Source organism: Pipistrellus kuhlii, unplaced genomic scaffold (genome assembly GCF_014108245.1).
Source record: "Pipistrellus kuhlii isolate mPipKuh1 unplaced genomic scaffold, mPipKuh1.p scaffold_m20_p_2, whole genome shotgun sequence".
In the NCBI taxonomy this organism is placed as follows: Eukaryota; Metazoa; Chordata; class Mammalia; order Chiroptera; family Vespertilionidae; genus Pipistrellus; species Pipistrellus kuhlii.
In genome coordinates, this window is record NW_023425515.1 from 58,407,281 (window position 1) to 58,420,961 (window position 13,681).

General features: G+C 43.9%; 1 protein-coding gene across 11 annotated transcripts in view; it reads left to right on the forward strand.

Moving 5' to 3' along the window:
• The window catches only part of ZBTB20 (zinc finger and BTB domain containing 20), an 821,112-nt gene that overhangs the window by 782,827 nt on the left and 24,604 nt on the right, over nt 1–13,681 (forward strand). For all 11 annotated transcript variants that reach the window (XM_045583975.1, XM_036444509.2, XM_045583978.1 and 8 more), the window contains one exon: nt 1,503–3,107. In XM_045583975.1, coding sequence (XP_045439931.1) covers nt 1,503–3,107 — 1,605 coding nt within the window. The remainder of the gene's footprint in view (nt 1–1,502; nt 3,108–13,681) is intronic.

The window sequence follows — 13,681 nt, forward strand, 5'->3', positions numbered from 1 at the left end:
TACATTAATTGGATATGTGTGAGGCTGACTAAATGTAAAAATGGACACCAAAGAAATGAATGTCAATATAAAAAGATGTAGTCCCACGAGTGAGGACAGCATGAGGAGATTGAGTGAGGCAAGGTGGAACTTCTAGCTGAGCTCAGACTTCCCTGTGCAAGTCCTCTCTCTTAAGGTAGAGGGAAAAGACCCTGAGGAGCTGTCTGCAGGCTATTACTTCTGGGGTTCTGTCCAACAAGACACAGTGAGCTGGGTCACAGGCCAACAGTCAATAGTACTTGTGCCATCTGGTTTTGAAAGCACACTTACATGGTTTCCCTCTCTCAAGCTGTGTATTCAATCAGGAAGCAAGAATGGGGAATCTGACTGAAGAGTGGTTTGGAGAGTGGATCTGTAGAGCCATTTGAGAGGTAATGGAGAAAAAGAAAGAAGCCCTAAGGCTGATTGTTATAGCCACTTGTTTTCTTTGTCAATCTATGATCCAAATTTCACTAACATTATCCCTCATCTGCACAGCCCCGGGGCATAAAGATGGTGATGAGTCAGGCTGTCCACTGCCTCTCAGAGCTGACCGTTACTTCCTACCAGTAGTGTTTGATTTCCCTCCAGCAAGTACCTGGAGCACCCAGTTACCTAGGATGTTCAGACATCCCACTCCTGGTTCAGTCCTGCTATCCCAACTTATTATTAACAGTGTTCCTTTCACTCTCACAGTGCCCGGATGGAATGGTAAATATGATCACCGAGTGTAGGCCAGTCTCCCAGATCAATGTTGCCATCTCTGTCTGACCTTTTCAACACTCCTTCCTCATTAAGCCTCAGAAAATTCAGAAAATCATCACATTGCATACAGCCACCCTAGAAAGTTCTGTCTGTCAGAGATGACAAGAAAAAGGTCATCGTTAGAATGTTCTGCAGATATAGAAAGTAGCAGGCAAATGCCCCTGAAGCTGGCAGGTTGCATTTTATAACTCATCCTTCTATTGGAAAATGTGGTAACAGCTGTTGGGTGAACATCTTAGTCTGGGTTGACTTTTCCAAGAATCTTTGTATACATGGTGTGGGTTTGGGGACTATGCCACATAAATTAATAGCAAGGAAATTAATTTTTTTTTTACTATGAATATTGTTGTAGTTTATGAATAAAATAAGCAAGTTCGGTAAGTTAGGGAAAATATAAGCTTTCCCAAAGTACATGGACTTGGGCCTGTCCAAAGTAGTACTGTTCCTGGAGAATAAGTCTTCCAGTTCTTAGTTGGATTCAATACCTCAAAATAGCTGGGGCACTGTGGGGACACAATTCAGGGACTTCTTCCCAGAGGACATCATACCTGAAGCGTGACCTCTGTGCAAATCCTGCCCATCTCTCACAGAGCTCTTTTGTGTCTGCCAAGCGGGTGCTTCTAGGAGCCATGAGCAGTTCCCACCGGAGACCCCGGAGTCAGGAAGGCCGTCCGCTAGCTCTGACCCACGCTCTGTTTTGTGTCTGTCTTGCCACGCAGGTGACATCAGTTGCAAGGGGATGACCGAGCGCATTCACAGCATCAACCTTCACAACTTCAGCAATTCCGTGCTCGAGACCCTCAACGAGCAGCGCAACCGTGGCCACTTCTGTGACGTGACGGTGCGCATCCACGGGAGCATGCTGCGCGCACACCGCTGCGTGCTGGCTGCCGGCAGCCCCTTCTTCCAGGACAAGCTGCTGCTGGGCTACAGCGACATCGAGATCCCGTCCGTGGTGTCGGTGCAGTCGGTGCAAAAGCTCATTGACTTCATGTACAGCGGTGTGCTGCGCGTCTCACAGTCGGAAGCCCTGCAGATCCTCACGGCCGCCAGCATCCTGCAGATCAAAACAGTCATCGACGAGTGCACGCGCATCGTGTCCCAGAATGTGGGCGACGTGTTCCCGGGGATCCAGGACTCGGGCCAGGACACCCCGCGGGGCACGCCCGAGTCAGGCACCTCGGGTCAGAGCAGCGACACGGAGTCCGGCTACCTGCAGAGCCACTCCCAGCACAGCGTGGACAGGATCTACTCGGCGCTCTATGCGTGCTCCATGCAGAACGGCAGCGGCGAGCGCTCCTTCTACAGCGGCGCGGTGGTCAGCCACCACGAGACGGCGCTGGGCCTGCCCCGCGACCACCACATGGAAGACCCCAGCTGGATCACGCGCATCCACGAGCGCTCGCAGCAGATGGAGCGCTACCTGTCCACCACCCCGGAGACCACGCACTGCCGCAAGCAGCCCCGGCCTGTGCGCATCCAGACCCTGGTTGGCAATATCCACATCAAGCAGGAGATGGAGGACGATTATGACTACTATGGACAGCAAAGGGTGCAGATTCTGGAGCGCAATGAGTCCGAGGAGTGCACCGAAGACACCGACCAGGCCGAGGGCACCGAGAGTGAGCCCAAGGGTGAAAGCTTCGACTCGGGTGTCAGCTCCTCCATAGGCACCGAGCCCGACTCCGTAGAGCAGCAGTTCGGGGCTGGGGCAGCACGGGAAGGCCAGGCTGAGCCCGCCCAACCTGAGCAGGCTTCGGAAGCCCCTGCAGAAGGAGGTGTGCAGCCACACCAGCTAGAGACAGGCGCCTCCTCTCCAGAAAGAAGTAATGAGGCGGAGATGGACAGCACGGTCATCACTGTTAGCAACAGCTCCGACAAGAGCGTCCTGCAGCAGCCTTCGGTCAACACGTCCATCGGGCAGCCATTGCCAGGTACCCAGCTCTACTTACGCCAGACAGAAACCCTCACCAGCAACTTGAGGATGCCTCTGACCTTAACCAGCAACACACAGGTCATTGGCACAGCCGGCAACACCTACCTGCCGGCCCTCTTCACTACCCAGCCCGCAGGCAGCGGCCCCAAGCCTTTCCTCTTCAGCCTGCCACAACCCCTGACAGGTCAGCAGACCCAGTTTGTGACAGTGTCCCAGCCAGGCCTGTCCACCTTTACTGCACAGCTGCCAGCGCCACAGCCCCTGGCCCCATCTGCAGGCCACAGCACAGCCAGTGGGCAGGGCGAAAAAAAGCCTTACGAGTGCACTCTCTGCAACAAGACTTTCACCGCCAAACAGAACTACGTCAAGCACATGTTTGTCCACACAGGTGAGTGCAGGCCCCTGGGAATCTGGCCGTGGGTGGGTGTGAGGGGACGGTGGGAAGGGAGGGGCAGTACAGCAGGTAGAAGGAAAGATTTGGAATCACATTTCAGATTTTTAAGAAGATGCCACTATCAGCCATCCTTTAGAAGTCCCAACTGTGCCCCCATCATAGGAACAAAGCAACCTGCCACCAAAAGACAAAATCACAGAAACCCTTATGGAGAAAGGCTACAGGGGGAAAAGCCTGATAAAGAATTTACAGGCACAACATCCTTTAAAACATTGAACTTTGACTCAAGATGCTTATAACTGGAAAAGTCCTTGGAGATCCTATACTTTAGTAGTCTCATTTTACAGACAAAGTCATTAGGTAGAGCAGGAATGAGGGTTCTAGTCTGCAGTAAATTCTATATGAACCATTAGCTTGAAGAGGCCACAGCAAGGCTAATGCAGGCTTAAGCTGCATTTGTGGTCCTTGAAATGAAGAGGAGTGATAGACTCACTCTATTATCTATTGCTTATTCTCCATTTCAACATCTAAGACCACAGTCTGTTCTGGGTACTGCCTTTTAAAGGGACAATAGACTAATTCAAAGCAGTGTTACTGGGGACACAAAACCTTAGCATATGAATCACAGTTGAAAGGACTGGGATGCTCAGACTGCAGAAGGCTTGGGGCATCATATAAGCCATCCTCAGTCCAGCTTCAGGGACAGCATAATGAGGTAGTTAAGCTGAAGCTCTGGAGCCAGATTGCTTCAGTTTGAATTTAGATTTAGTGTCTACTGAACTTGTCACCCTCGGAAAATTACTTAACCTTTCTATACACCAAAGCCCTTGTCAATATCATGGCAATAGTAGTGATAGGTATTTAATTTAGTGCTGTTTTTAGGGTCAAATGAATTCATCTGTAATGCAGTTATTAAAAATAATTCCTAACCCATAAGCATGCTATAAGTGATAGCTGTTGTTTGCACTATTAAGTTTATGTAAGTTGTTGGGAGGGAAGAGAGGAAGCTTGTTTTGTTTGGGGCCAAAAGGTAGAAATGGACCAATGACTGGAAACAATAAGGAGATTCTTTCCACAAAATAATATGGCTGTTGACAGTCAGAGCCGCTCTAAGATGGGTTAGACAGCATCCAGAGGGAGTGAGTTCCTACAATTATTAGATGTGTACAAGGAGAGAATGGATGATCATTTCCTAAGGATGTTGTATTGTAGAAGCAATTCAATCATCAGGTGAGTAGTTGAACAAGATGGTATTTCATCCCTGGATTCTGATTCTAGAGCTAAGATCTGGCCTCCAAGCTTTCCTAGCTCCATAATGGGACAGACACAGAAGCAGGAACCATTAATATCTTCCATATTAGGGACTATATATGTGATAAGATTTCTCATATAGTCTCTTATCCCTAAAAATACCTTTTCCAACCATGATCACTATTTTTGAAATTCTGCTTATGAGAATCCTCTTCTGGTAAACCTGTGGTTCCAGAATATCCCTGTTAAATGATAAATATGTTGCCAGAGAAAAGTTACACATTGAATTACATACAATACATGAAATCAAATTAGTTTCTCAAAGCAACCTTGTTTCTCAGATCAGCTAGCAAGAATAACCAGAGCAACAGACACAGAAAAGGTGCACAACAAGGAAGAGAGCAGCTACACTAGAGCATTAAAGTGAACTTTTCCACTTCTGCAGTTCAACTTAAGTCAGGACATCATGTACGGACCTTTATGCAAATGAGTTGTTTTTAAAGGTGACAGTTTTCACACCTCCTAAAGAACATACTGATGCACTGCTGAATTTAGGGAGAAAATCAGGTAGTAGTGAATCATGATGTTTACTTGGGGTAATGTGAATGCACTAATATCCTGAGATCAACCAAGGAAATTTTTCATGTGGTATAGTTATCATCATTATTTGGTAAATTAATCAAATAGTAATATTTTTATTTATGTGGCAATTTATGGTTTACACTGTACTCTCACATAGTTTATGTTCTTTCCTTTTCTAAATAGCTGTCTTATAAACTAAGGATTAAGGGCAAAAAGAAACCATTTGTGGAAGTTTCTTCTTAGCCAAACTTGACTTTGCTGGTCTTGAATAAACATTTTGATTCTCTCCTTCTGTGTGTCTCTTCCAGTAGACCTAGCAGAGATGAAATTCACACATTTTTGTAGATCACATATTGAAATAAGGCTTTAAATTTGCAACATAAAAATTTTAGTGTACTACCAAAAATTGTCTTTTCGATGCATAAACACATTTATCCAATGGATTCACCAGAGGATTCTGTGGTTAACCCAAATAACTAGATTTGCCCATAAGAAAACCAGCAATGGGTTTGCACATTTATGCATCATAGGTTCAAAAGCTACAAGTAAAATCATTTTATAAATCTAAGTAATGCTTAAAGTATAGCCTTTTGATATGTAGTAGACTATGAGAGTCTTCAGTAAATTATGAAGGTGTTTGTGTTGTTGTGTATAACTTGGCCACATCTGAGAACAATTAATAATGTTCATATTCACTCTAGCACCTCATTTAAAAGAAACAACACTCTTCTCTTTCATCCCAGAATTACTTGGCATGTCAGTTTGCAAGGACCATCTATCTATCAAGACTTTGTCTCACTGAAGGAGAGAGACCATAACCTAACTAACAAAGTTTAAGAATAAGTGGTCTAGATTTTCAAAAGACAAGGCAGCCTGGTCTATGGAAGTACTGCAGGACCTGGGATCCCTGTGGCCCATATCTTAAAACAAAGTTCTTTTAAATTTCTTGGGAAAACATCACAAAAGTTGGGCCTCCCAACTTCACAGAAGCCCAGTAGAAATGATAAAAATTTAGAGCAAAAGGTCCAAATGTTGGTCTAGAAGGACTCCAGAAAGTACTGGGGATACCTGGCAGAGTAGGAATGGATTCGGTGTTCTTACCTATAGTCTAACGGAAAAGAATCCTGCCAATAAATAGTATTAACAGAGCTCAACGAGAAGCAATGTGGGCCCTTGGCACCACAACTCTGTGCATGGTAACTGGCTTTGCATTTCAGTAGCTCCAAGGTTTAGTGTAAGTGATACTTGCTTTCAACGACTGCAGAAAATCAATTTTGAAATTGGATTCCAAGTAAAATTCTGTGTAGCTGTATGTTAATGATCCACATATTCATTGAAGTGTTTGAGACAAATAAGTAGTGTATGGTATTTACTTTGGAGTAAAGCTCTACCTTAGAGAACCAAAGAAATCCTGGTTATAAAGCATATTCCAAAATGATTATAATACTAAAACATAGAGTGAGGACATAAGTGAAAGATGATTGTACTGGAATTAGATTATTTGGGTTGAGTTTGGTTTCTCTAATTGTGGCCTTACGCAAGCCACTTAATTTCATAACCCTCAGTTTCTTTGAGTTTAAAATGGAAATAATAATTTGCCTGCCATTTGAGTAGCTGTAAAGGTATGATGCATGGGAGAGCTTTTCATGAAAGGTAAAGTACTACTTAATGTTTAAAAAGATTATCATCATTATTACTTTATCCCCTCCTCCCAGGAGACATTAAGTTTCTTTGCTCTGTATCCAACCTCTGAATAATAAGCTCTCGACATGTTTCCTTCCTCCATGGAATTCAAATTCTGAGGCAATGTGATACTCCTTGGGTTTCCCTTAAACTGCCTTCATAAAATGAACATTTTTCCCCTAATTTATTAAGGGTTATTTTATGAGTAAAAGAAAATCTCTCACCTAATTGCTCTTTCTTCTGCCAAACAAACCATAGTAGGACTTCATCTCTTCTAGGAGTTCCTCATTTTACAGCATCTTTAAAAATATGTGAGGAAAGACACCAAGAGTTAAAAGAGAGAGAGAGAGAGAAAAAAAAAAGATAATACAAAACATTCTTCTATGGAACAAAGCAGGACTCCTCTATGCTTCCTCCCAAGAGAAAAAACAACAACAACAAAAGTCAGAGGAATTGGGAATGGAAAGGAAAGACTGGGGACATGGAAGTGTCAGTGTGGATTGGAAGGCAAGCAACAGGGAAAATTCAAGGATAACTTTGGTTCTGGAAGTGTGAGCCCATGCCAGCCACATGCAAGTTCTCTGGTCCAACCCAGATCTATTTACATCAGAACTTCTGGGAATGGGACCCAGAATCTGTTTTAATGAGCCCTGCATCATAAATTCAGAATCACTTCCCTAGGTGGTCCAGGGGTGATCAAGAGGCTGACATCTGGATGCTTTTGTTACACAGTATTGTTCTCTAGAATACTGCTCATAAGAATCCATGTGTTTGGAAAAGGTAACATGGAGTTAGGGATAGCAGCTTGACTTCACTATGTAAGCAGGTATCTCTCATATGAGATGTAAGCTAAGTTTCTCAAACTGCCCAGGTACCGTGGCACAAGTACTCCTTCTGCCACATCATAACAGACTGACCTGTTTTTCCGTGATGTGGGTGTCTTTACACCTTCACACTAGAATGTAAACTCTGTGAGAACAAAACAACATATATATCTATATATATCTATATATATATCTTATACTCCAAATATACTCAGCATAATACTTTATCTATAATAATCTATAATAATAAAAGCATAATATGCTAATTAGACTGGACATACTTCCGTGACAACCTTCTGGATGAAGCCAGGGCTTTGAGGGAAGCCTGGGTCCCAAGTGCTAGAGGGAAGCTGGTGCTGGCAGCTGGAGAAAGGAAGGTCTACTCTTGCACAAATTTCTTGCATTGAGCCTCTAGTAGGCAATAAACATTCAACAAATATTGATCAATGAGTGAATCAAATTCTTCTCTGATAATGTCTAATCATTTCCAAGAGGCCTGGCGCATGAAATTCGTGCACGGGTTGGTGTGTCCCTCAGCCCAGTCTGCACCCTCTCCAATCTGGGACCCCTCGAGGGATGTCCAACTGGGACCTAAACGGGCAGTCGGACATCCCTCTCACAATCCAGTATTGTTGGCTCCCAACTGTTTACCTGCCTGCCTTCTGATTGCCCCTAACTGCTTCTGCCTGCCTACTGATCACCCCCTAACCACTCCCCTGACAGCCTGATTGCCCCTAACTGCCCTCCCCTGCAGGCCTGGTCACCCCCAACTGCCCCTCCCTCAGGCCTGGTCACCCCAAACTTCCGTCCTCTGCTCATCTGGTCACCCCTAACTGCCCTCCCCTGCAGGCTTGATCACCACCAACTGCCCTCCCTTGCAGGCCTGGTCCCTCCCAACTGCCTTCCTCTGCCGGCCTGGTCACCCCTAACTGCCCTCCCCTGCTGGCCTGATTGTCCACAACTGCCCTCCTCTGCCAGCCATCTTGTGGTGGCCATCTTGTGTCCACATGGGGGCAGACATCTTGTGTGTTGGACTGATGGTCAATTTGCATATTACTCTTTTATTAGATAGAATAGCAATCATAGTAACATAACAATGTCATCAATAGAATAAGAATAGTAAAATCAAAATAATAAAATGATAATTCTCAAACAGAGGTTGGGTTTTTAATTATATCAAGCTGTGGAATAATGAATGAGCATAAAGTTTGAAGTAAGAAAGTGCTAGTTTTACAACTTTCTGACTGAGTAACTTTAGGTAAATTCCATAATCAATCTGAGCCTCAGATTTTTGCCATATAAGATACAGATTTTTTTAATATATTTTATTGATTTTATACAGAGAGGAAGAGAGAGGGATAGAGAGTTAGAAACATCGATGAGAGAGAATCATCGATCAGCTGCCTCTTGCACACCCCCTACTGGGGATGTGCCTGCAACCAAGGTACATGCCCTTGACCGGAATTGAACCCGGGACCCTTCAGTCCCCAAGCCAATGCTCTATCCACTGAGCCAAATCAGTCTCGGCTAAGATACAGATCTTAATAGTAGTTACTTTACATAGTTGCTCTGAGAACCAAATAACATAATTTATGTAAAAGCACTTAACTATAAATGCTGTAAGTTATCAAACCATTTAGGAACATCATACATTTTGCAGCAGAATCCAGAGAGCAGGAAATTGCCTGGGCTAGGGTCATACTCTCAGCTATTCCTGACTTGAGTGACCTTCAGGATGTTACTATATCTCTCTAATGGAGAGACCATATTCTAGGGAGGTTAATATCTAGCCTACTCCTAAAGTTGTAAGAAAAGTCAAGTAATATGGGTGAAATTCCCTGAGATCTTCAAAATTCTGCTTAACACCAAAATATTTCAGTTGTCATTGAAGCTACCAATGTTTTGTGAATGCAGTGTGTCCCCAAGAGGCAATGCCACTCTCCCAGAAGAGAGTGTCATAGGTCAAACTGACATGGGGTTGGCATCCCAGAACTGGAGAGAAAGGCTGGCAGGTGGTTACACCTCAGGTGTGCAGGCCTACCGCCACCTGGATTTCTCAGTAGAGAGCAGACTCTGCAGTCAGTGAGGGCTGATTCCCTCTGAGCACCTTTCCCATTTTCTGCTCCAATCTCGACTTGCCCCATTCAGAGGACCTGTAATTTCAGGGATACCTTCTGCTTCCTTGCCTGTAGCCACCTTCCCTGATGCCCGCTTTCTCACCACGCACCCAGGTTTGGTCTTCTGACCCCTCACTGTGCTTACCTGAGGAGGCGTTGTTCAGAGAAGATGATGGGGAAGCCTAGAGAATGAGAGACAGATGGGAACAGTGCTCAGAAAAGTATTCATTGTCCTCTCTGCAGCCCAGGAAAAGCCAAGTTATAATAGAATGAGAAAGAATCAGCAGAATAAATGGGTTCTTATTGAGCTCCCAATAGAGAGGTCACTATTCAGAATTGGGGGCACTAAGCCCATTAGGATATCTTTTACTTGAACTTTGGGCAGAGTCTCTGCATCTGTTAACGTAACAGTATCTTTCTTCCTATTTCTCTCTCTGTTCACTCCCTTCCCCAAACCCCCTATGGTGGTCAAGTGTCAGTCCTGGTGCATGAGGAGGAGCTGAAAGTAGCTCTTTAGAGAGCATGCATCAAAAAAGAGAGAAAAGTTATGTGTTCACCACCCTCCCATTGTTGGAGTAGTAAAGACTAGTAAAAGACACTAGCCCCCTCCTTCTTCCCACCTCGCTTCCTCTGCTTGTTGTCTGGTTTCTCCTTCCCCCAGAGCTCAGTTGTTGCTTGCTAAGAAATCCCCTGTCTGTGCTAATTGCTTCTCTCCGTTAGCATAAGAAACTAAGAGCAGTCTATATACCTTTAACTCTGAATTACATAGCTGCAGTATAGACTAGCTGTCACATTGTTTTCCAAATCCTGAGTTGGCTTCCCCACTCCACACAGTCCGTTTCTCCATGGGTTTCGTTTATCGTCAGTTCCTTTGTGCCAAAGGGAACATTTGAATTTTTCTTAAAATGGTCACATACTCTGAGCTGCCTTATCTCTTTAATTTCCAAAATATCTTCACAATACTTACTGTATTACTCTCAAATTACAGATAAGGAAACTGAGGCTTAGAGAGGTTAAGTAACATGCCCAAGTTACCAGCCAAGGAAATTGAATTCATATCTGATTCCTGCATCTGATTAGCCTCAAAGTGGATCGTTTTAAAGCTAAAGGGCTTATGTGAGCTTCACCTTCACATTATAATTCTAGTGTCTGTTTTGTACTTTGTGGTGTGGTGTTTTGGGTTTTTTATTTTGTTTTTGCTTTAAATCTAACAAACCGGACTTGCCATTTCTGGCCTTGGGTTCAGACTTGGAAAACCATCCACCACCACTCATCTTCACTTCTCCATACAAAGCAACAGCCAGCAGACCATGTCTCTGCCATGTATAATGCTGAAAGCCCCTGTGGGATTGCTATAAGTAACATGCAGGAAAATAATGGAAAGGGAAAGTATTACTATTTCCATTGAGTGATATTGTTCAAATCCAAACATATAGAAATGAAATTTGTGAATATCCGACTACTCTAAAAATACACCCTATTTAGTAAGACAGTCCCTTTCCTCTAAGGGCCTCCCAAGTGCTTACTTGGCAAACATGTCTCCTCATTAACTGTGATACCATTTTCTGTGGCAGGGAAGGGAACAGCACACTTTGCCCCATTTAAAATGCAGGACTGAGGATGCACTGAGGGATTTAAGCAGGTCAGACACTGACGAGGCCGGGACTGGAATCCTCCGGGGTGGTAGGCCGAGGTGGGCAGAAAGCCACCAAATCTGCAAAGGACCATGACGGGTTCCATCCTGCTCCTCCCTTTCAGAGGGGACACACACCCATAGAAACGAAGACACTGAGAAAGCCCAGGGTTGCACAGGTAACTAAATGCCAAAACACCACTCTGTACATGCAAATACATGCAGATCTGTGCTATGAAGGGAAAGCTGATAACTGTCAAGAAACTACTTACTGGCAGATGAGAAGGGTGTGAAAGTAAAAAGCCTTCATCAGTGACCTTGCCTAGAGGAACAAGGCACTAGAAGGTAAAAGTTTCAGAGTGAAAGCTCTTTAACATAGACAAAGTTTTGACTTCCTAACAGCCAAATACCATCTGGACCTTAAGAAGGCATATGTCGCATTAAAGGTGACAAGTGGGCGTGATTTAAAAGGTAGTAGGCTGGCCTATCATGGTCTCTAAAAGTGTCCCGAGAGCACCAGGAAGACAAAGACCAGCGTGAGTTCCAAACATGTTTGCAGCTGACAGAAACATTTCAACTAAAAATAACAGGCATGACTCTCTCCCCTAGAGTCTTTCATTAAAAAAAAAAAACTTTTTTTTAAATGTATCTATATAAATAAACACCATGCTGAGGCAGAACTCTTCATTTAGGAATGATGCTTCTGAAATTCCCTCATTTTAGTCTGCAAGTGAAACAAATGTTTCTCTTCTAACCCTGTGGTCCTATGGATCATTCTGTACCAACATTAAGAAAATGGGAAAGGCAATCAGAAGAGAGTTGAGAAGAGCAGGCTGCAGGCCAAAATGTTTGTGAATAAGTAAAGGAAAAAGAGGGCAAAGGTCCGTGAAATTAAGAAATTTGTGGAGTAATTCCTGAACAAAACAGCCATTTCTTATGATCCTGTGCTTTGAAACGTATCCTTTTGTGTTTACAAACACGATGAAGAAGCTGTCTGGTAGGAAATTTCCATAAAACAGATCATGAGCGTAAAGCATCAGCATGGAGTCTGGCACATACTAAGCACCCAAACATGGTGAGTGTTTTCATTGCCATTATTACTATCACACCTAATGGGGGGGAATGAAAACACAAAGGTGCAAATTTTAATTGACATTAACTCAAATTTAAGACATAGATTCCCTACCATGAGGCATTGCCCCGATGTTGAAATATTACCTATAAGAACTTCAAAGGCTTTGAGGTCTTTAGGCTCGGTTGTGGGAGAGTACATAGAAGGACTTACTTCTCTGAGGTGGGAAATCAGAAGTGAGGTGGGAGATGGAAACACCGTAATGTAGTTCATCTCGACTGTAAAGAGCAGAGCTGAGAACAAACGGTACTACCAAGAAAACAAGTCTCTATTTATCCAAAGAGATGTCACAGGCCTATGGACGTTTACTTATATCAGAACACCTCGTGGGGCCATTCATTGACAATATTTATACTTACCTAACTGTTTTGTTTTGTTTTTTATCAAGCTCGATAGTTGGGTTTCTTAAGTCAGCAACAAACCAAAGCAGTAAACTGAAGGGAAAGAAAAGTTCCAGCCAACAGACTGAGCGTAAAGGAGAAAACTAATTTTTAAAATTGACCCAAGAGTTCACAAAAAGCATATGGAAACATTTAATGGGCAGCGGAGAGAGGGAAGGTAGTGTTGTAATAAGAACACCGTGCAAGTATTCCCACACCACCCTTGGTGGTCTGCAAAGTGATTTCACATGTTGTTTCATGTCAACACCAGCCCAGTGAGGTAAGTAGGACTGTACCTCATAGGCACTGGAGGTCTGTCAGAGGGGCAGGCCATATGCTGGGGACTGGATTGGAGCAGGACCATTTGAGAGCATCGTGTTATTCACCACATACCCAGCCTCCACGCTGGGTGAGGCCTATCTGCAGTTCAGTGAAGTCAAGACAGAAGAGCCAATTAACTCTTAAGTTGTGTTTTAGGAAGCTTTCTGTCTAAATTAGATACACTTGAACGTGTAGCTCTTCAGAATGACTTATTCCTATGTTGGCCAATATTTGCCAGACCTAACATCAAGGCATGAGCGTGTGTACTGAACAGAATACTGGGAATGGAGAGCTGAGCTACGTGTTTAGTTCCCAAAGACCGAAAAGAACCTCGTGTCTCCAAAGATCTTCCCTCTCTCTTAGTTCATATATTTTTTTTATAACGTTAATGGGAAACGCATATAAAACCCCTCATGATGACACTGAAAATGACCCCCTTAAAGTAGCCCTTCCTTTTCTCCACAGGATGGTCTTGGAAGACTGTGAGTGGGGAATGTCTTGTAGCTTTGCAAGAAAGCCATTTCTGACACAGGGAAACAGGGAACTCTAGATTTCCCTGGCATCACCTTAAAGCAAGGTTTCTCAGCACACAAGAGGCCAGGAAGGACGGGATCTTTCCAATCAAGAGGGATCCATTCATGAATC